Source organism: Furipterus horrens, unplaced genomic scaffold, assembly GCF_987537825.1.
Source record: "Furipterus horrens unplaced genomic scaffold, mFurHor1.1.pri manual_scaffold_2, whole genome shotgun sequence".
In the NCBI taxonomy this organism is placed as follows: Eukaryota; Metazoa; Chordata; class Mammalia; order Chiroptera; family Furipteridae; genus Furipterus; species Furipterus horrens.
Genome location: NW_028327172.1, coordinates 65,449,865 through 65,472,733, shown reverse-complemented (window position 1 = coordinate 65,472,733; position 22,869 = coordinate 65,449,865). Strand labels below are relative to the sequence as shown.

Below are 22,869 nucleotides of genomic sequence, written 5' to 3'. Positions count from 1 at the left end.
TTAGGAAATAGGTATTTTAGACAATTCAGGAATGTTCCGCAATTTATGATATTGGTATATAGAGAAGCCATTACCATACTTTTTACCATCTAGGTAATCCAACTGTTGGCTTTGTGAATGTTTATCCTCTCAGGGCCTGTCATAAGTATAGCTGAAAACTGACTTCTTTTGTTCCAAAAGTGTTTTTCCAATATCACACTATGGAGATAAAAAGGAAAGACTATAGCAAAATCCTTGACCTCAGTAATATGTGAAACTATATTTTGGTTGCTCTCCAGTAATCTCGTGGTCCAGACGGTCAGGAAGGGGAAAGATTATTGCTGGTAAATGCAGCCAGGAAAGTTTTCATGCAGGTGGCAAGAATGTGGATAGCTAATATAATTTTCCAAACTATCTGGCAAATCTTTTCATAATATTTTATGAAGACTAGAGTAAGATGGACAGAACAAATAGACTGTGGCTGTGTATTGTTAAACTCATTAATTCATTTAATGATCATCTATTGAAAGCTCATTGTGTGTTAAATATTGTTTTTGGAATACTTTTCTCACTATATCACGCTCCTGTCATACCACCTGTAATTGCAGGACCAGCTGTTACATTCGAATTAGTTTGGGCCCCTCAAATCAGATAATGAAATGGTTATTTATGTAGATATTAATATTGATAAATAAAATGTGGAGCATCACATGTAGTTGATGATAAAAGAAAGTGAGTATTAGAAATTTGCATGTAATAAATGTTTTATGACTTTGCTTAAATAAAGTCTTAGAGGAAACGGAGCTAGCAGTCACGAAATCAATAGCTGTTTTGTGTAAGGCACTGTGATGGGTGCTGGAGGTGTCAATTTTGCTGCTCAAGGTCTGGGGGAGAATAGGCTCCCTCCAGTTTTCATAGTCTCTTTAAGGTATTTGTAGGTCCCCTGCACCAGAGATTCTAATTCAGGCCTCTCTTCGCTAGACAGTGCCTGGGGTACACAGAGTAGCTTGGATCTGTCCAGCTTGTGTTAGAGGCTCTTGCTACTTTGAGGGTGGGGCAGGCGTGGAAGGGACTGGCTGTCCGTCAGCCCTCAATCCTAAAACTCAGTTTACAAGATATTACCTTAAATTACTTTATATATGTTTCACAGGATTGTTAAATACTATTTTCTTCATGTTATCGCCTGCTTAATAAACTCTTAATATAATACTTTGACACCATTGTAAGTAAAAAGATTAGGGGAAAATGTTATGTATGGGTTTAAAAAGTCGGTAGGCCACTTTCACTAATTCATGATATATTTACTGTTCCTTTTTAAACATGGAACAAATGACAAATATACATCTTCATTTGCGCCACGAAATATATATTTTATGGACTTAAATATTATGAGACTAACATTTAAAGGGAAAAATCTTTTTTGAAGTAATTTCCCTGAAAAATTTAAAAGAAAAAGAGGGTACAAAACTTGTTAAATTGAGGGCAGACTCAGAAAACTGCTTGAATGAGAGTAGTTTATATTGTGAGGACCCAGAGGTGTGGTTGCTTTTGCATGTTAAAAATTTTCTCCTTTGACGTTCTCATTATAATCGACTAGTAGGTACTGAGTCTATAAATAGTATTTCTATTGGAAACAGACCAGAAAACCAAGTAAAGGAGAAACCAGAATGATTATTTTTGGACAAAGAAGTACACTAGCAAAATGAGACTCTGAGTTTCCTTTCAAAATCAGATTTAAGGCAACTCCACAGTTTACTATGAGTAGCAGCTGTTTGTGGGCAGCCTGTGGACTTTGGCCATCACCACAGTAATGCACCACCTGCGACTTTTAGGTCACCACTGAGTGGGCCAGTGGAAGTTTGCAGCATGTACCTGCCACTCTAAAATTGAGATTATATTTTTATTTATTCCAAAAATACCTGTTGACGAGCTTTGGTGTGCTAGATATTTACTTAACTCTTTGCAAAAATTAATAATATGGGATTGAGGCCCTCCTAGAATTTAGACCAGTAGGAAAATAAAGCAATAATAGCATGTTTCATTTTTATTATTTAATTTAAAAAGTTATAGATTTTTATTAAGCTTAAAAGCTAGCAATACCCTCGCGTGGCCAGGTGGCTCAGTTAGTTGGAGCATTGCCCCTTGCCCCGCACACTCAAGCAAACAAACAAACAACAACAAAAAAGGTTGCAGATCTGATCGCAGGTCAGGGCTCACATGGGAGGCAACTGATCGATGTTTCTCTCTCGTATTGATGTTTCTATGTTTCTGTCTCCCTTGCCCTCTCTCCCGTCCTCCCTCTCTCTAAATTCAGTACTGTAAACATATCTTCAGGTAAGGATTGAAAAAAAAAAAACCCCAAAACTGGCAATTTCCTATTTTACCACTCTCTGCCTCTTAATTCCCAGGAGGACCACTTTAAACTTTTAGCCACTTCTTACATTTCCTTAAAGATCACAAATATCTTGCTACTTCTTGATTTTTTTTCAGTTTTAGATATCATCTTTTAACTTCATACTCTTGTCATACTATGTCTTGAATTCATACTACCTTATATGCTCCTTTCCCTTATTTCAAAAGAGCTAAAACTTAACTTTGGCAAAATCAGTTTTTAATGTCTATATTACAGTGACTTTGTACATATTACAGTTCAGCTATTTCATTTATTCTAATTGTTATTGTATATAACTTAATTTCCCCAGCAGTTAATAATTGCCTTTGTGTTATCTTCAAAAAAAAAAAAAAAAAAGGATTATAAATATCCTCCCATAACATTCAGACTCATCAGTATATTTATTGATCAGTTCTATCTTTTTCCTTGGGAGACATTTCCTGGAGCCCTAACCTAATTGTTCCAGTCTAGACCTTTTGCACAACTGTTGTCCTGGAACATATATCTGTGTCATCCTGAGAATTCCATTTGCTGCTTTTCTATATTGGATCTCCTGGTTCTAGATTCTATATCCTCTTCCCTTGGTTTATTCCCATGTTTGTTAGAGTTTGTCATCTAACAGATGCCAATAAAAGGAAGTATATGCAGGTGAGGTTTCCTTCCTTCGTTCCTTCGTTCCTTCCTACCTTCACCCCTTACCCCCTTCCTCCCTTCCTCCCTTTATTCCTTCCTACTTCTCTTCCCTCCCTCCCTCCCTCCCTTCCTCCTTCCTTCCCTTCTTTCTTTTTGATATTTATGAAATAGTTTGGGAGGCACTGAGTTACAAATCTGGGGTAAAGTTGTTTGTTTGTTTTACTTTCAACTGTCTTTCTATTTATATGTCCCCTTATTTTCTCACCTTCAGGAGTATGTGCTGCCGCAATTCCTGTAGCCCAAACTGACGCATCCCTTGATTTCTTTCTCTGTAGGCTTGTTAATATTGTCTTTTATCATCCAGAGTTTGGTGGATATTTTTTTCAGGCTCACCAACAGAGAGAGATCTTTGGTGTCAGTAGATAGCTGCCAGAATTATGATGGAATGCTTTATTTACCAAAAGTACAAAAATATATGTTATTATGCACTCCAGTTAAAATCCATATACTTACTATTGTCAAAACTGGGTTACCTTGATAGGGTTATTTTAGCAGAAAGTAAAACTTTTAACTTTTAAAAAAGTTATCCTTACTCTAAAGCCATTAATGTATTTATCAGATTAATCTGAGTCTCCCAGGTAATCCTTTGATTTCTGTTTTGGTAACTGAATGAAAGCCAATGTGAAGTAATTTAGGACTAGCATTTCAAAGAAGCTTAGTTTACTGTAAACCTTAACAGTTCTTAAGAGGAAGAAAAAAATCCTAGATTGGAGTTTAAAATTCTTGAACGGAAAACATTCTTTCTCTTTCTTAATAAGTTCTGTTGATGTGACTTTTGATTTGTTTTCCTTACTTGTCTTTATTGTAGGCTTCATGCCAGACTGACTAGACTTCTGGTCTCACAGAATGTTTTCAGTTTTATTGTGTGTGAAGGAAGGGGATGGAGAGAACCTAAAGAATAGGGACATAGACGGGAAGCTCAAAGCTTAAATGACAATCAGTTAATCTTATTTGTTTTGTTAGTATTGAAACTGAACATTTTGATTTTAGTTAATAATTCTTATTAAGTATAAGGTACAAAAATGGATGTGGCTGAATTTCTCTTTCACAATTGCCATTTGGGACTATGCATTTTTTTTTAAGAATAGGCTACTGTAACTCCCTATTTATTTATTTTTGGTTACTTCTTTTAAAATTTCTGAATACTTGATCCTTTCCCATGCCACAGCAGTATAGGATCAGATAGTTTTCTAAAACAGTGCTTGTCAACTTATTATGCAAACAGGTCACCTGAGGATTTTGTTAAAATGCAGATTCCAGGGTGGGGCCAGAGAGTGTTTTTCTGAGTTTCCCAAAGGCTGATGCTTGTGGTCATTTGACCACACTGACCAGCAAAGGTCTAAAATATTGTAGGTACAGGAGGAACACAGAATCTGTTAAACTTCTAGAAATAAGTCAGTCAGAGACTTTGCACTGTATTTATTGCTTCTTAAGATTTAATATATTTTTCATTATTTGTAATATTCTGTTTAGACGTGATTCCAGCACTATACTTTTACTTATTAATGTGTGAGTCATATATTCAGTATATTAAACTATATTTCCCTCGTGTCTTTAAAGAAAAAAATATTATACTTGATATGTGCTTAACTTCAATTCGTAGCACACAAACATCTCTTATCTATAGATATTAGTCATTGAGATTCTATTGTATATACTGTTTGATGATTATAAAAACATAAGACCATAGAACACATACAAATTTATGACTGGCTTTATAGTAATGTTTATTCCTGTGCGGTTAAATATTAGCAATGAAAAAAAACGTTAATGCTTCTTTTTAAAATTTGTTTTCTAAATAGCTCAGTCACTAAAAGAATTCGCAAGACTACTCATCACAGTAGAAGAAGAAAGGAGAAGACTGGTAAGTCTGTTACTTATTTCTTAAGACTAATGCTTTGTTTAAATAAAAGTAAAAGGAAGAGTAAACCTTCTGAAGTAAACTTAGCTATACCAGACCTTATAATCTGATGCAGGTACTAAATGTTACAGAAAAAATTTGTATGATTATCAAATATTGCAAATAAGATAAGCCATTTCTATTTATTTCATTTGTTCAACAGATATAAATTACATTCATTTTGCTTTCCCATTAATTTTTCTGAGAATTGAAAATATCAAACAAACTGCCATTAAAAAACCCATTCTAACTGAGCAAACTTCTAAATAACCTTAGTGTTATAATAAAGATATATTACTAATATTAAAGGCAATTCATGGAAGAAGCAACTAAATTTGCCAAGGTATTAGCAGGAGACTCTTTTGAAAAGGCCACATTTGAATTGGTTCTTAAAGGCTGGATGGATTTTGCTGGACTGGGAAAAAAAGGCAAAGTACTCTAGGGTGATGAATTAATTTATGTGACAGAATCAATGCTTGGTTATTAGCAGTACATTTTTCCATTCACAAATATAATTTTGTACCCATTGTGTTCAAATTTTTGTAAAGACCCCTGTCTATGACCCAGTCTTCCCAAATGTATATGGAAAAATAATTTGATACACTCCAAAGATTTTCATAAAGCATTTGTAGCAGCACCTGGCATATAATAAATGTTAATTGTGATGAAGATGTTGACAGTTACAGTGAAGGTTACACACTTCTCTAAGACACCATCTTCGACTTCACCATCCTGTTGGAGAATTATATGTACACATAAATAAACGTAAGTGTGGACCAGTTGTGCTAGAAATGCACAGTTTGGTTTCATTTTGCTAAATGGATAAGGGAGAGCAATTTGAGGAGGGTACTTTTAAGATGGCCTTAACTCATGGAAAGCATTGCCTGAGCCACAGGAGAATCACAGGAATAGGATATAGCAGTCATATAAATGAGCCTGGGTAGAAGCTAGAGGCTACAAGGTAGGAGAAAGTACTGTATATATTTGTAGGGTAAGGAAGATAGTTTTTAGAAGGTATCAGTAGAAGGTTGATTGGTAGTTTTGGCCATATGTGAGCTTTAAGACCTGGGCTAAGAAGGTTTTTTATTTTTTATTTTTTTATTTATAGTTTCTATCCCTCATTTTCACTCATTCAGAAAGAATTCATCGTGCAACTGTGATGGGTCAAAGCTCAATGCTGGTATTTAATTACTGATTGGTGACTAAGAAGTTTTGGTGTTTGTTATAGACATCAGGAAAATTGTTAGACGTTTTTGAATAGGAATTGAAAGGATCAGTATGGAATTTAGGAGCGATTAATTTGGTGGCCATGTTGACCAAGAGATAAGATGTAGAGGAAATATCAGGAGAGGCAGTAGCCATATTTTCTTAGGAAACATCTGCCTACCCAGGGTCTGTCCCAGTATCAGAGAGCGAGCCATACCATATGATCTATACTAGATACATATAAGCCATTATGGGAAACTAACTGACCCTTTTTGGGGATGTCAGAGAAAGGTTTTCTGTGGAGGTAACTTTGACTGGAGTCTTGAGGCTAAATAGCACACTTTTAAATACTTTATACATAATCTTCACTCCAGCTTTCTGAGGTTACACAATTGAAGTCCTAGTTCCATGGGGAAATGTGGGCAGTATGTGCACTTATGGCCCAGAAGAGGATGCTGACAGAACAGGGAAAGAGTGGTTATAGATGTGTGGAAATAAGGAGTTGGAAATGGCATGGCAGCCAGGGGAGTACATAGTTCTGGGTTGAATGAGGTTATGATTCAAATCCTGTGCAAATAATTCAGAAGAGCAATAAACCAACTAGCTTGAGCTGTAATTTTAGAAACCATGTGTTAGCACGAAGAATATGGGAAAGTGTGTCGTAGCATGCAGGGGAAAGAGGAGCCAAAGGAATGTTCTCATGGCACTGAGGAGACCTGTAGGCACCAGGGGAGAAGCACTCAAAGAACTTTGCACAGTTGGTTGGGCAGGTTGATAATGGTGTTAGGAAGGAGTGGAACTTTGCTGTGAGAAGAGTTTGTAGAAATAGTTTAGAACAGCTGGTAACATGTTATATAATACAAAAAAAAAGGGACAACTAGTCAACTGTAGTCATTAAAGTTAGACATTATAAATAAGTCAAGTAAAGACTTAATTTTCATGCTTTCTCATGGATTTTTCTAGCAATGCCCAGAACCTTGGATTATGAGCAGTAAGAGCAGTCAGGAGGTCAGATTCAAGTTGGTAGTTGGCACATAAAGACGTGGATTTGTGTAATATGACAGTGGGTCCTGATTGGATATAAAGATAACTGAGGGAAGAGGCGGGTACTGATAGCCTTAGAAACCAGAAAGGGCAAGCATGACTAATTAGTTGTCTCATATATTGAAGGTTCACTAGAGACAGAGAGGCTGCGGAAGCTGTGATCGGGAGTGGGATTTAAAACATGGAGTTGGCAATGGAACTGGTCCAGATAATGAAGTTAAGATGTGGCTGAGCAGGAAGGCAGAGCTTAGGAATCAAGAAGGCTCAGAGGTTTGGGTGTTTTATGAGCAGGATCTTGAGACATTCAATATGATGATAAGATAAAACACCAAGGCAAAGGAGAAGAAATGACTGAGGAATGGGGTACAGTGTCTTATAAGCAATGGAGATGGAGATTAGATCACTAACTCTTAATGTTTCGAAAGTCATCATTTTTGCTTTCAGCCATGTTTCTCATGTTGGGACAAAAAGGAAATTTTGCGTTTATGAGTGAAGTTCTATAGCAGGTTTTGCTTGTTTTTCCTGTTGTTTCAGAGAAGGTCTGAAACAAAGAATGCAAAATATTGAGAAAAACCTCTACAGATAAAAGCCTAATAGATTGTATTTCCACAAAGATTCTATGAAAGTAATCAGTAAACACTCAAATCTAAATATCTGAGTGAATTAATCAACACTTCTAGTCATGTGATGTTACTACAACTGAAGGAATAGCTGGTAGCAGCTTTTGTATAAAGATGTGCTGAAGAGTTATTACTTCATTTTGGAAGTGGAATATTTTATGTGTATATACTAGGAAAATGTAAAAGAGTTCTGTAATTGATTATAAAGCCATTCAATCATTCTATTTTTTTTCAGTGATAAGTCATGACTTATATTATTGAATCTGACCAAAACCTATGTATGTCAGAACAGTTGACTAAACAAAAATAAAGGTCAAGAAGATGAAAGAGGACTCTTTAACAGTTTAAGCAAATTCTCATGTCTCCAATGATTTACCATAATTAGTAAGATGACATATCATCAAGGTAACATGAAGGCTATTGGCAGAAAAAGAGCCCAAAGAAACATTGACTTAAAAAAAAAAAATGGAACCTCCTTTTAGCTTCTTATGAGTTAAAAAAATTTCTGCTAAGGCCAACTAAAAATGCATAGTTTTAATGCAACAAAAAAGTGTTAGAAAATACTTGTTTCAGTTACTAACATACCAACAGAACCACTGGAGGAAGCCTGAAGTGCTCCCTGAGGCTTTATGGAAGAGGCATTGGTCACCTCTGATTGTTTGTATCGAAATACTGAGTTGCACTGTCTTACCTCCAGGTCTTTGAACTTCATTCACATTTCATCTCCCTGAATTCTGGAAACCATCCTCTTTCCCCCATTCCTCCTTTCTTAATTCTCTCCTTCGTTCCCTGTTCTCCAACCACAGGGGCTTCAGTTTCTTCTAATGTGTCCGTCCAAGCTTCTTTGGGACTTAGACCTCTGCATTTATCATGTCCTCTGCCTTGAACATCCTGATCCATATCCTCCCATTGGCTTCATCTTGTTCAGACTTGACCCACATAGCTCTCCCAGGGGCCTGCATGTTCCATACAGCCTAAATTAGTCCCTTTTAGTTCTTAACACATTGTGACAGAAATACCTGTTTATGCAGCTTGCATTCTATTGGGAAGAAACAAACATTAAATGAATTATCGTCTGATGGTGGTAAGTGCTGAGAAGAAAAAATAATGCCGTTGGTAGATGCTGCTGTTAATTGAGATGAAGGAGGAGATGTGGAAGAAATAGTTAAAAATTTGAATCTATTTAGATGCCTACTGGATAAGTAAGTAACCTTGCCTAGGGAGCAGCTGGATACAGGGGGCCAGAGAGTTCGGGGTGGCAGATGGGACTAGAGATATATATTTAGAAGTTGTCACCATGTAGAGGGTATTTAAAGCTATGTGGCTTCTGAGATCACCCAGTCTGTGTGTGTGCACACGGAAGAGAAAAGGTGGGAGGATTGAGCCCTGGAGTGTGTGGAGTCCAGAGTTTGGTCAGATAAGGTGAAAAAGCAAAGGGGAATGAGATTGGTAGGAGAACCAGGAGAAAGCTGTTTGGACAGCTTAAGTTTCATTTATTCACTTTGCTATAGAAGGCTTGTAGGCTGATATGCAAGAAAAAAACTACAGATTGTGGACTCAGTGGCTGCAACTGTTCTTCAGGGCAGAGGGTGCAAATCATCTGATCTGCTATATGCTACTCTGCCACCCTGCCCAGGCCCTTTACTTTCTGGGTACTCTTGAGTCCCTACCCTTGACAAGCTGTGTATGTGGCAATGTAGTTTTTTGTTTGTTTGTTTTGTTTTGTTTTTTAAAGCTTTGTCATTATCACCAATTAAGGAAGCCTCAACTTCAGAATACTGTAGCTTATGTTTATCTTGAAGAATTTATACAGATGGACTTATTTCTTGTAGTTTTCATTTTGATTAATATAATAAACTTTTTTATAACCATGATCCCTTCCAACATTTAATATTCACATTTGACCATTGACATGTGTAAGTTTACAAATTTGTGTTAGGTTTCCTAGGATTTATGTTCTTTCTCTTCAGTGTCCAGAACACTTTTTTTTTCTTTTTAAATCCTTGGGTTACTGAATGTACTCTCCCAAAATGGTCTAGGTGTCTGGTTATTACTTTGAACAAAAAGTCATGAGACACTGGGAAGGGAAACTTATAACCTTAATATTTAGTTCCTTTTTAAGAGTATTAAAATTTCTACTTTCCTTTTTTATACTTTTCTTTTTTAAAGCATAAGCAGAACTAGGTAAGGGTTAATAGGGGTGGAATCAAAATGGTTTTAGAGCTTTATTTAAAATATAAGTGTCAGAAACATAAGTTACTTGGTTATTGATACAAGATTTGGAGCTGTTAGGAGTTTCAGGAGATGTGAAAAGTATATCTGTGATGCCCAGTATATTAGACACTAGTCATTTGAGCCTATGAGCACCTGAAATGTGTTAGAAATATAATTCAAGCCACATAGTAACAATTGGGAAGCACTGCTATAGATGGTAACAGCTGGCCCTGGGCATTTTCAAGGTACCAGGCACTGCTATAGTAATTGCTTTATATTTTTGACTATAATACTTTAACCTGCACAGCAACTCTCTGAGATGTATGCTATTAATACACCCATCTTAAAGAAGAGCAAACTCAAAGGAATACAACTAACACATGATATCCCAGGGTTTACTCCCAGGTTTTGGGCTCCAGAGCCTTCACATAATCCATAAGGCACCAAACTAAGACTGTTTTATGTAAAAATTACAAAAGAATAATAATCAACATGCATCGTTAATATAGTATAAGAGATGGTCTAGTAAGTGCTTTAGGTGTATGATTTCAATATCTTATTAAAAGTAAGAACCCACAGGTGCATTGTTAAGTGTTGAAATTAGATTAATTTTCATATTCTTTATCGTATTTAAACAGGCACATATTATATTTCAGCAAAAACTTAATCCATTAATCCATTGACAGTTCCCATATCAAATTTTGGTGTGTGAGAGCCAAAATGTTCAATAAACCTATTCTTACCCCCCACTTTGAACCAGGAATTCATGAAATTGGAGAATATTTTAAATGTTGAGAAAACTGTATGTTCCTGTTTCCCTTGTTGAAAGATGTTTTTTGTTTAATCTTTGCCATACATTTTTGCATTGCACATATGCCATCAGTAAGTGCTATTGATTAATCTGTGCTTCTAGAATTGATGTTGTTATAAGCTTCAGTCCAATCTTTCAAGTAATTTTTGTCTCAGATAAATGAAGCACGGTCTGTTAACCTTCCACATGCGTAAGTGTGGGTTATGTTTCTGGTCTGTCTCAGGTTACCTTTTATTAGACACAAACTTTAGGTATGCTAGCCTACATACCAGCATTTTTTGTACAGTGATTTCACCTGAAATTTAAAAAAGAAACATCCCTATGTTCTCGATGTACAAAATTCCAGTTTTAACACTTACTAATTTACAGAGGCTTTCCATGATTTCTCTTGATTTCCAGTTATCTGGTGAAATACTATGGTAGACTTAAGAGGTGGCAGGACACACTGCCACTACAGTAAATTTTATTTTTATCAGTAATTGTCTTAGTACTTATTTGTACTTTTTTAAAGTTTGCGAAGTGCTTTTATATTATATATAAAGTATATATATAAGATATCTATATATATTTTGATCCTTACAACAATCTGAAATTGAGTTCAGACTGTAAATGTATCATTCAGGAAAATAAATATTATTAATAAGTGACAGCTGAAGCCCTGGCTGAGTTTCAGTTGGTTGGAGCATCCTCTATACACCAAAATGTTGCAGGCTCTATTCCCTGTTGGTGCACTTGCAGGAGGTAACTGATCAGTGTTTCTCACATCGATGTTCTCTGTCTCTCTCTTTCTCTCTCTCTCCTTCTCCCCCCTTTCCTCTCTCTCTAAAAAAATCAATAAAATATATCCTCGAATGAGGATTGAAAAAAAAAAAAAAGGCAATGGAAGATGTAGTACTGTGCCAGGTCTTTGGACCAGACTTCAGCACTTTGTTCTGTCATATCTTGTGTCTTCCTTTTATTACTTAAATTTTAAACACTTGGAGGATAGAGTCCTGATCTCTTTTGTAATTCTTTTTTTTTCTTGTGTATATTAGGTGTTCAGAAAACCATCTTGGTTGTCCAGAATTGAGTATAGTATTTAGTCGTGTGTACAGAAAAAGCAAAGGTGCTTGTTGAGAGTTATTACAACTTCCTATTTACGTTTTCTCAAATTGTCTAGTAGAGAAAAAAACTTTCTTTGAGCAAAAATTTATAGTGTAAAGGACTTGAATAGAGTAATTGCCAGGATTTCAGAAAATACTTCAAAGTGTTCATATTTATGAATTTTTTCTTTTGATTCCATAACTGAAAAAGTGCCCTTAATAACAACTAAAAATGTGTCAAAATTCTAAAAATATCTCCAAATGTATCTGACATAGTGGTCAGACAGTGAAGCCTATCTGACAGTGAAGGCTGCGTTTTAGTCATTTTGCTGCTTGTTAACACTTCTACCCCCAGAGTACAGAAAGGGGAATAAAAGAGATAAAACCGAGACTGGAGACTTCTTATTAGCTCTTGCAAAAGAAGACTTGGAAAGAAGCCTGCACTCTCCCCAGTAAAGTTTAGGGTTGTGTGATGTTGGAAGGTCTGTTGTCAGAGCGAGCCATCAGCAGAGGGAACGGAGTGAGCGCTAATTTTAAAACGTTTGTATTTGGACATATCATTTTCCTTAACACTTGGACATGAGTTTTTTTTTTTTTTTTTCCCTTCTGACTGATGCCATTTTCACAGCTGGTGTTTTATGAGTATATATCAAATTGCTAGACTTAAAGATTTGTAAATGTGTACAAGACAATAAGCATCCAATCTTTGTTTTCCTGTTTCCCAAGACCCCTTTATTTTTTTAAGATTAACCTTGACTGTATGAAAGGATTTAAAGGGAACTTTTCCACCGGATAGTACTATTTTAAAAGCAGCCAATTTAACTTCCACATTCTTTTTTTTTTCCTGTCAAGATGTAAACTGAATTGAAAATGTCTTTTTCAGTTTGTTACTTTGGCATAAATCTTAAGAGGTTAAGGTTTCTGTCACTCATGGCTGAGACTATTCACCCAGGCGGCAGGAGCCAGGACTAGACACTGCACCTGTTCCTCCCATCTCTAGTTCTTTTGTCTTCCTGCCTTTGCCACTTACCCCAGTTTTATAGCCTTTACTTTGGAGTACAAATTACACATCATATTGAAATCTTCCCGTTTTTGCCTTGGAACTTTCAAAAATACATTTACCCTATGGTGTCAGTCGTCATTTTTCATTGGTACAGTTGGGGATGTGCTGGTCTTTACTACGTGTATAAACCATACTTTGATGGTATTCTTTTGGTGTGTTTTTTAAAGATACTTTGATATAAAAGGTAAATATATATAAAGTCATTGTGTAACCACCCCCCAGAAAATTTTTAATACCTAGATGGGGCATTAAATTTTAAAGTGCAGATAAAATAAATCTACGTAAAAATAAAGTAGACTAGAAAACAGAAGTAAAAGGCATTATAAAGGGAAATTTTAAATAATGTAATAAAGCAATGGATGGTTGGGATATATCAGCTGACCTACCAGACATTCAGAAAAAGAGGTTGAGGTATTCAGGGAGCTGAAGGTTTTTGCCTTTATGATTAAACCTTTGTCATAATGCTCATGCACTACCGAAGGAATTGCAAATTTAATTACTATTAAGATAAGAGAATTAAAGATTTTTAATTAAGCTTTTGAATTTTGAGGTAATTATAAATTCAAATACAATTTTAAGAAATCCTCCATATTATTTGACCAATTTCTCCGAATGGTAATGTTTTGTAAAGTTATAATATAATTGCTTATTACATTTTACTTTAGTTATACTAATTAAAAAACAAATTATTCATAAATTTGCTATTTTCTTAGTATCAAAATTCTTGGGAAACAAAAGTCTGACCCTTAGTGGATTCTTATCAAGATGCCTTATTGTATGTCGCCCAGGACTTTCATTTGCAAAGGGAACTGAAACTTGGTTGAGAGACACTGAGGCTTCTCATTCATCTGTGGAAAGTGTCACACTACATGTGGGCTTCAGGAACAGCCAGATCACGATCTCTGAGGCCTCTAAGAGGCTTTTTGTCTGCCTTTCCTTTGCTTATCAGCTCCATCCTCTTAGTAGGCTTCTTCCACTTGCTAAGTCACAAACATTGCCACTAAACTTGACAAATTGGAGGGAGGGAGGGAGGGTGTGTGTCTAGTTTTCCACGGTAAACTTTAAAAAAGAAAAAAAACCTTTTAAAAGGGCTCTGATTGGCCCAGCCAATGTCAATTAAAGACTCTTGACCAGTTACCCAAGGTCAAGGGAACAAAGTATGTTGCATGTATTTCTGATTATCAGCATTTTTTTTAAAAAACAAAGGAATTATTGTGATTTACATAATCACCCAACTGTTGTCTATTACAGCATGGTAATGGCCTTAAGAATTGCCAGTTAACACTGTCATTTGAGCAGAATATTATAATAGTGAATTGCCTGGAAATTTGCAGGAGTTAGGAAACATTCATTCATCTAAACATTAGAAGCATTCACTTTAAAAAAACAGGAATCAGACAAGGATTTGTACCATTACTGCTTGAATTCAATATTGTTTTGAAGGATGCCTTGTCTGTGGAGTGAAATAAAATAAAAGGCAGAAAAGATCTAAGATTTAATTTTGTTTTCTCCATATGAAATCCTAAATAATCTACAGAGACTTTATTAGAAATAATAAGAGCCTAGACAGGTTAATAGATGTAAATAATTTTACATACACCACCTACAAAAATTGGCTACAAAAGAATAAGATACTTAAGAATAACTCAACCAAGGATGTGTAGGACTTTTATGTGTGAATTACAATGCTTTATTTTAAGGTATTAAAAGAGAACTAAATAGAAAAACAATAGTGAGTCAATGAAAAATAATGATTTTAACCACCATTCTCCCCCCTACTCTACTGTATTAGACAAGACAACTTATTACAACAGTCTAACTTACAGCAATTTGATTAATTTTTTACTGGTGTAGTGGTGAACCACAGGCTATTCTTGAAGATAATTTATTTCCCTTTTCACTTGGAAAATATGGTCACCCTGTGAAGACCTGACTTGAACCATATTTCCACACTTCTTGCCAAACCTAGGAATCTTTAAGATATTTTCAACAGAAACACTGCTGTTTGAAAAACTGATGTACTCTTCATTTGTGTAACCATATCTATCTTGGTGACAGGAAAGTGCTGTACATAATAATTACTGTGTTTCTGTTTGAATCTCTCATGGCAAAATAAATTATCCTCACTGACCTGAGACTTTTAATTCTGTTCACTTTATCTTTCACCCACAATATAGCTTCTGCTTGTCACACATAATACTATTTAAAGGGTGCAAATAAAATGTATTTTCCATACTTAGCATGTAACCAGAACACAAAATTGGGAAAGCCTTGATTCCAGTTAATTATTGACATCAAGTGAAGGATTAAGCCTCTTGGGATTTTTTTCTTTTTTATAAATGAAAAGTGTTCTGTGTTTCTTAGACTATAAAGTGGAAACCACCAGCAATGTGTTAGATATTAAGAACTATATGAATGAACATCTTACATTTTAGTAATCCCATATTTATTTTAGTGTGTATTGGATAAAGAACAACTCTAGATTTAATAGAAATTATTGCTTTGTCAGAAGCTCAGTAAAAGAAGTGGATGAATTCGTAAGGGAAAATGTAGGAAGGATATGGCCAAAACCATGGAAGGGGTATGTGAGTAACTAAAATTTGTGAATCTATAGAGTAGGTGATATGTATGCTTTAAATGTGTTTTTGATTGTCTTCTGTGACGTATGCTCTGCTGGACCTTGTCAACAACTAGTGTCCAAGTTCACTGCTTCATTTATGGTCTTATATTAAAAAAAAGTATTCCCATAAAGCTCTCTGATTTTGCTTCAGTTTCTTATGAAAGAGTAAACCTTCAGATAGTAAAAATATTAAAAATTAGGTTAAGCCAGATTCTGCTTATAGTTTATGATGAAAGGTTGACATCAGTCAATTGTAGAATTTAGGTACTTTTATAGCAAAGCGGGTGGTAGACCAGTATACATAATATGGTTTCATTTTTATTTACGAAGCAACACTTACATAATTTCCTACATTGAAATAGTTGGAAAAGATAGCAATCATTTAGCCAACAAATATTTATTAATCTTTTCTACAGGAGCTGAGACTAGAGTTGTGGGCAAAAAATACTTGTCTTCTAGTTGGCAGAGACAGACATACCAAGTAAGAGTCAATATATATTATCAGATGGTAATAGGTGCTCTGGAGAAAGGAAGATAAAGGGTAAGTAGTGGAAAGGAGGTGTAGGTGTGGGTTTGTTTTAATGTTGGGTAGTCAGAGTAGGCCTCAGTGTTAGGTATTATTTAAGCAGACACCAGACAAAAGAAAGAGTATTAGTCTGCAGACCTTTGGTGGAAGCACTTTTAAGGTAGCTCAGAGGACTGGGCCCTGAGGTTAGAAAATGTTTGGGATGTTTGAGGAAGAACGGAGGAGCCAATGTGGTTAAAGCACAGGAGCAAAAGGGGAAGTAGGAAGAAGTGAACTGGGAGGAAGGGTTGGGGAATGTGAAGAGTACATAAGGCCATGTAAGGAAGGGTCTTTCAACAGAGGTGTGATATGAACTGACTTAGAATTTTAAAGGATTATAAGACTGGATGCTTACATCCTCACTGGGGATACCAGTCAGGGGGCTATTTCAGTTACTTCATTAAAAGAATGTGAAAGAACATGGTGATTTGCACCAGGATTAAAGCTGTGGAAGTGAACAAATTCTGGGCTTATTTTGTGGATGATACTAAGAAGAATTGCTGATTGATCAATTATAGATTGTGAGAAAGAGGAGGCAACTATGCTTCATAGTCAGGGTTCCTCTGTCTCAGACATTGGACCAGGTAAATTTGTGTTCAGGATGCCTGTCCTGGGCATCGTAGGATGTTTACTTACATCCTTGGCCTCTATACTCTTGATGTACCCCTCCCATGCCCCCAAGCTACAACGACCAAAAAATGTCTTATGATGTTTTGTTCCTCGATAGGCAAAGTTGACCTGTTGAAAACTACTTACTAAGGCTTTGGCTTGTTGGACTTCTGATAGGAAGAGATCCTCGGGGGAACAGGTGTGGTGGGTGTTCTCAAGAATTTCATTTCAGACCTGTTAAGTGTTAGTCCATTGGAACTGTTGAGGGGGAATCAGAGGAGAGGTCAGGGCTAGAAAAAGAAATTCGGAAACCATCAATGTATGGGTAGTATTTAAATCCACTTTTGTGGTTTGATGAGATTGTGGAGGGGTGAGAGTAAGTAAAGTGATGAGGAGTAATTGACAAAATCATAAACATGTAGAAAGTTTTTATTTATAGTTACAAGAAGAGAATACCTAGAAGTGACATTAAATATTATCAACTTTGTGGTTTTTAAATTGTGGTAAAATACACATGTAATTTTCCATCTAACCCATTTTTAACAGTATAGTTTAGTAGTAAATATATTCACATTGGTGTGTAACCAATCTCCTGGAGACTTTATCATCTTACAAAACTGAAACTTCATACCCATTCAACAACTCCTTCTTTCCTCTCCACCAGCCCCTGGCAATCATCCTTTTACTTTCTCTTTCTATGAGTTTGATGACTCGAGATACTTCATATATGTGGTATCATGGAGTATTTGTCTTTTTGTAACTGGATTTTTTCACTTAACATAATGTCTTCAATGTTTGTCCATGCTGTAGCATGTATCAGAATAACTTCTTTCCTTTTTAGCACTGAATAATATTCCATTGTATGTATATACCACATTTTCTCCATCCATCTATTTTGATGGGTATTTGGGTTGGTTCCACCATTTGGCTATTGTGAATAAAACATTTCTTTGAGACCCTTCTTTCAATTCTTTTCAGTGTTTTTGATGAACCGCCGTACTCTTTTCCATAGTGGCTGCACCATTTTACGTTTCCACCAAAGGTGCACATGGTTCCATTCCAGTTTCTTTGCATCCTACCTAACATCTACCCTAACCTAACCCTTCCATTTTTTGTTGTTGTTGTTGTTGTTTGTTTGTTTGTTTCTGACAGTAGCCATCCTAATGGGTATGACAACTTTGCGGTTGAAGTTTGCTTCTTTTTTTCTTTTTTTAAAGATTTTATTTATTTATTTTTAGAGAGAGGGGAAAGGAGGGAGAAAGAGAGAGAGAAACATGTATGTGTGGTCGACTCTTGCACACCTCCAAATGGAAACCTGGCCCACAACCCAGGCATGTGCCCTGACTGGGAATTGAACCAGCAACCTTTGGTTCACAGGCCGCACTCAATCCACTGAGCCACACCAGCCAGGGCAAAATTTCCTTTTTGATGCAGTTGGAGTAGGTGAGGATAGATGTTTTATATCTGAGTTTACAGGGTTAACAGACAATGAATGTTGTAATATAACAGGAAATTTTGACCATTTCAGAAAACACTGATAGCGTGCTTTGTGGTAGGGCAGACAATGTCAAAACATAAAAAAGACCAAAACAAAATAAAATAAGCTCACAAAACGTCTTTACCAAGTGTTTTGAGTTGTTAAATGACCAAGAACCATGATCATTGTGGAAACAAGAGTCTAAAGTATGTTTATATAGTGTATGATCCTGTTATTTGAAGTTTCATTATTTTAATTGGCAGCAGTTAGGTAATAATAATTTCCTTTACCTTTTAGTCTTTTCAGGCAGTTTTACTGCCAGCTCCAGAGGAGCAGGCTATTAGAAAGAGAACAGTTTTATTTTCATGCAAACCTTCTTTTGTGTTGTAACTGGAGCTTAAATGGAGGTAGATAAGCCACAGTGGGGGTGATAAAATCAGGGGTTCAGGCAGCTTCTTCAGGTCTGATCATGGCCTGGTTGGGCATGTGGTGACATGTGGAAGGGCAGGCCTAGGACAAAAGGAGGAGCAACTGCCTGTACACACTGGCAGAGTTCCACACTGCAGAAGCCTCAGGAAGCTGATCTCATCAGAAGTGAGTCAGGCAGTGGGAAGAAATATTGGGCCAGTACTCCAGAGCAGAGTCATTTACAGTTGCGATTCTTGACTTGGCACTACCGACATTGGGCAGAATGATTCCTTATTGTGGAGGACTGTCACATGCCTTGTAGGATGTTCGGTGGCATCTCTGTCCTCTACCCACAGAACTGAGGCTATAAAATTATGTCAGCCCAGCATAAATGAATCTTTGCTAGAATTAAATGATGAAGTTTTATTCAAGGGTCTGAAGATTTGCATATTGGGAATCACTATCAGGTAACATTCATAGTGTTCTGAAAAAAGGAGAAAAGTTGAGAATTCTTAAAGTAAAAAGTTAATTCTTGAGAAGAATCATTCTGCATTCTTAGTTTCTAGATTGTTCCAAAATGGAATTCTTCCAGCTATCTGGTGGTCTGGACATATGAACATTCCTTCCTAAGTTCTTCAGAGGGTTATCTGTCAGATTTATATATATCTCCAGGCATTGATACACAGCTGAAAAGTTCAAAAGTTTAAGTTCTTAGACTAGTTAAAGTAAAATAAAATCTATTCCTCATGTTTCAGGCTGTTTTGGTTTAAGTGGTTTAGTTAGCTTGGCTATGGTGACTCCATTTTGTTTCTTCATTCTTTCCTCAATTACTTGTTAAATAAACATTAAGGCTGTATAATTATTTGTTAAATAACATCAAATTACTACCGAGCTTTTCAAATCTCTATCCAAATACAGAATAATGAAGGAGATTAAGGTTAGATCATGAATGGCTTGATTTTTAAGTTGCTGAACTATGTTTTTCCCTGGTACTAAGGAATTCTTGATTTACAAATGCTCCTTTTTAGTTGTGTTGCACAGTACTGCTTTTCCATCATTGGCACTTCCCATTTGCTTTTGCATATTAATATTTGGATATTTCTATATGATTTCTCAACTTTTCATGGATAATTTTTGGTGCAAGATTTCAACCTGCTAGTACTACCATAATTTTTGCTGGCAGTAGATACTAAAAAGTACGAAAAGCCACAATAAAGTCTTGAGATTCATGTTCACATTGGTGGTCCCTAGGCAACACTTGCTATTTACCAAAGGATTGTGATTATATCTACTTTTCTCTCATTTTGCAGATAGCTCATATGTTTTAGACACCACATGCTTCTGGACTACCACTGACGTTCTTTGGTAGTTCTGCAGTGAGGAGAGCTGCAATAGGGGGCGACTGAAGTGACAATATCATGTCTTTAAGGTGTTTCAAGGCTGCTGGGGTTCTACTTCCCTTTTTGCTAAGTTATGCCATTTGGGGAATATTGTTTTCATCTGGAGAGGGACCCTGGGTATTCTTTGCTGCTGTTTGGAATGTTACTGAGAGAAAAAATAAGGCATTTGTTCAAGTTACCTCGGAAAGTTTTAAAGAAGCTTTAAAAAGATGAAGGAAACTTCAACTCAAACCATTCTTTAAAAATAATCTCTATTTTAAGAAGGAAAACATGTTGTTAAATTATTATAGCTAATGGATTAGTTTGTGCAAAGTCAAATTTATGATATTACAGAGTAGTATTTTGTTATTATTTTATTACTCCATCCATGCTTTATAACAATACACTGGGATCCTGAATGTATATGTAGAGAAATACTTGGCATTTAGTGCTGAGTTTGGAATTTTTCTGTTTGTTTGTTTGTTTTTTGTTTTGTAATATAGAGTGTTAGAGTGGTTACTTACTACTTTTGTAATGTATTGTTGGTTACATCTCCAGTCTTTAAGCATGAATGTACTTAATTTCCATATTGGCCCAATGCATAAAAGTTTACTTTATGATTGCCAGGAATACACTGTAACAACTTCATGGTGTTTTAGAAGAGAACTATTTTTGATTAACTGTCAGTCATCAGGTTTTAAATAAATTATTATTATTATTAATTGCTTCTTTTTTCACCTGTCTAGGGAGATGTGAGAAAGGACCTGAGTTAGCCTTAGAGTAAGGCCTACTGTCTAGTTACATAGCAAAGCCTAAAATAAACACGAAACATTTAGAAAGCACTGGCTTGTTGAATTGGGATCGAAGTACAAAGGGGATCTTGGAAGTGGAGAGAGATGGGTATGGAGAGAAGGAAGCAGACCTTCTGTTGACTAGGACAGGGTAGGACTTTGTTTTGTAAACGAGCTGGGGATCCAAAGCCCTGAGTATGCAGGGAACTTGATACATAGTCAAGTGACCCACCCCCTAGAGCACAGTGTGGCCACTGGCAAGAAATGCGAGTGGGACTAGAGCAAGGCTTCTTTGCTATGGTAGTTTGGAAATGCCAACATTTCCCGGTTTTCAGATCATTAGCTTTTGAGAACTGGTAAACTGTTGGGCAGAGGCAGCGGGAGGATGATTTTTGGCAATGAGAGAATCATCTCATTGTTTGATCAGTGGGAGTAAAATGTAGCTGTAAAAATAGTGCTTGCATGTGTGAGCAAGTTGTATCTCCCCCTCCCCCCAACTAAAGCAAAAAGTATAAGAAACCAAAGAAGCAGCAGACATATTCTATCCTTTTATTGCCTTCTTTTTACTCAACTGAATTATCCCTTTTACTACCCCATTTTTCCACTTAATGTTCTCTTCCTATATAAATATATTCCCTTCCAAGGCAGTTTGAAGCGGCACTTTGTTATGACAAGTGAAACATCTTGAGCAGCGTTTTTATATTACGTCTTATTTTACCTTAATCAGAAGCGCATTCTTCAGTGGCAAATGATGGGCTGAATCCTAATAACTCTAGATTTAAGTAATTTTCAGAGGAGAAATTGCATTTTTTTTCTCTTGATTTCTTCATCTAGCTGGATGCTGCTACCGATAGTGACCCCTGCTGACTGTCCTTAAGTGCAGAGAAATGGATGAGTACCACATCCCTCTGTGTGAAGTCCTGTCACCCTCTGTCTGGAAAGTTATCCTTCCACGGGGCGTAGGTACTGGGTACAGGGTAGCATTTGGTACTCTTTGAGCCGACAGTACAAAATTCACTACTTGTCCAGAACACACATATTTTCAGTAATTTAACTCTGTAATAAATTTAGGAATTTCCTCCAAGTATAACCGTAATTCATTCTGAATTCATTTACAAATTTTAGTTTATATCGTTAGAACAACCTAAGAATTCCTGGTGGATGAAGGGGTTGGGTAGTGGGTGGGTACATCAAATTTTGGTCCGTTTTTATAATAGTAACAAATACAACTGACTTATTTCACTGTCATTTTCCACAACCTGTTCATTGCTTAAAAAAAAAAAAAAAGAGTTAATTGAACCTTCCAAATTTCTTTCTGAAAACCATCCTTCAATTTCCTCAGTCCTGGTGGAAATGAACGAATTGTTTCTACAGTATTTGTAAGCTGTAGTGATTTAATCTGAAAGACTTCCATATGCTTTGAGAGGAGCTTTCGTCTATCATTATAAAATGCTTTGCTCTGTTCCCATGTGGACTGTGTGGTCCTAGTGTACAGAGTACACACTTTTTTTCTCTAGAGCAGAAAGTTTTGCAGTTAACAAACATAATTACTTATGACCAAAGAGTTGGAAGTCTTTAGATAATTTAGTAGCAACAGAAACTAACCTCTGAGAACGAATTAACAAATCCATGACTAGCAGTCTGATAAAAAAACTATAAATTTGCTTGGTTAGCCCAGAGTGAATGCGGGTTAAGGGCTTGCTGGTACTCTCATTGAATAGGGGAGGAGCCTGGCATGCACACAAGTGACAGTGACACCACTGGCGGTGTTAGAGCCATGGCTAGAGCCACCAGTTTGCAGCTCCTTCAGTCTGGTTATCCTCCCACTGTACTATGTAGTCTCAAAGCTTTGTTTTTTCTTCCCAGCAAACTATACTATGGAAAATTAAATTTACATACTAAGTTTGGAAGCCCGGACAGTGGGTAAGTTCACACTGAAATAAGAATTAGAAACCAACATTCCATTTAGGTCAGGGAGTGCAGTTTGATTCATTTAATTTGGTTTGTATTACTATA

General features: G+C 36.2%; 1 protein-coding gene across 1 annotated transcript in view; it reads left to right on the top strand.

The window, feature by feature from the left end:
- ARHGAP42 (Rho GTPase activating protein 42) overlaps positions 1-22,869 on the top strand; it is a 256,525-nt gene that overhangs the window by 88,628 nt on the left and 145,028 nt on the right. The window contains exon 3 of the mRNA XM_090265826.1: positions 4,867-4,928. Within this exon, the coding sequence (XP_090121952.1) occupies positions 4,867-4,928 (62 nt within the window). The remainder of the gene's footprint in view (positions 1-4,866; positions 4,929-22,869) is intronic.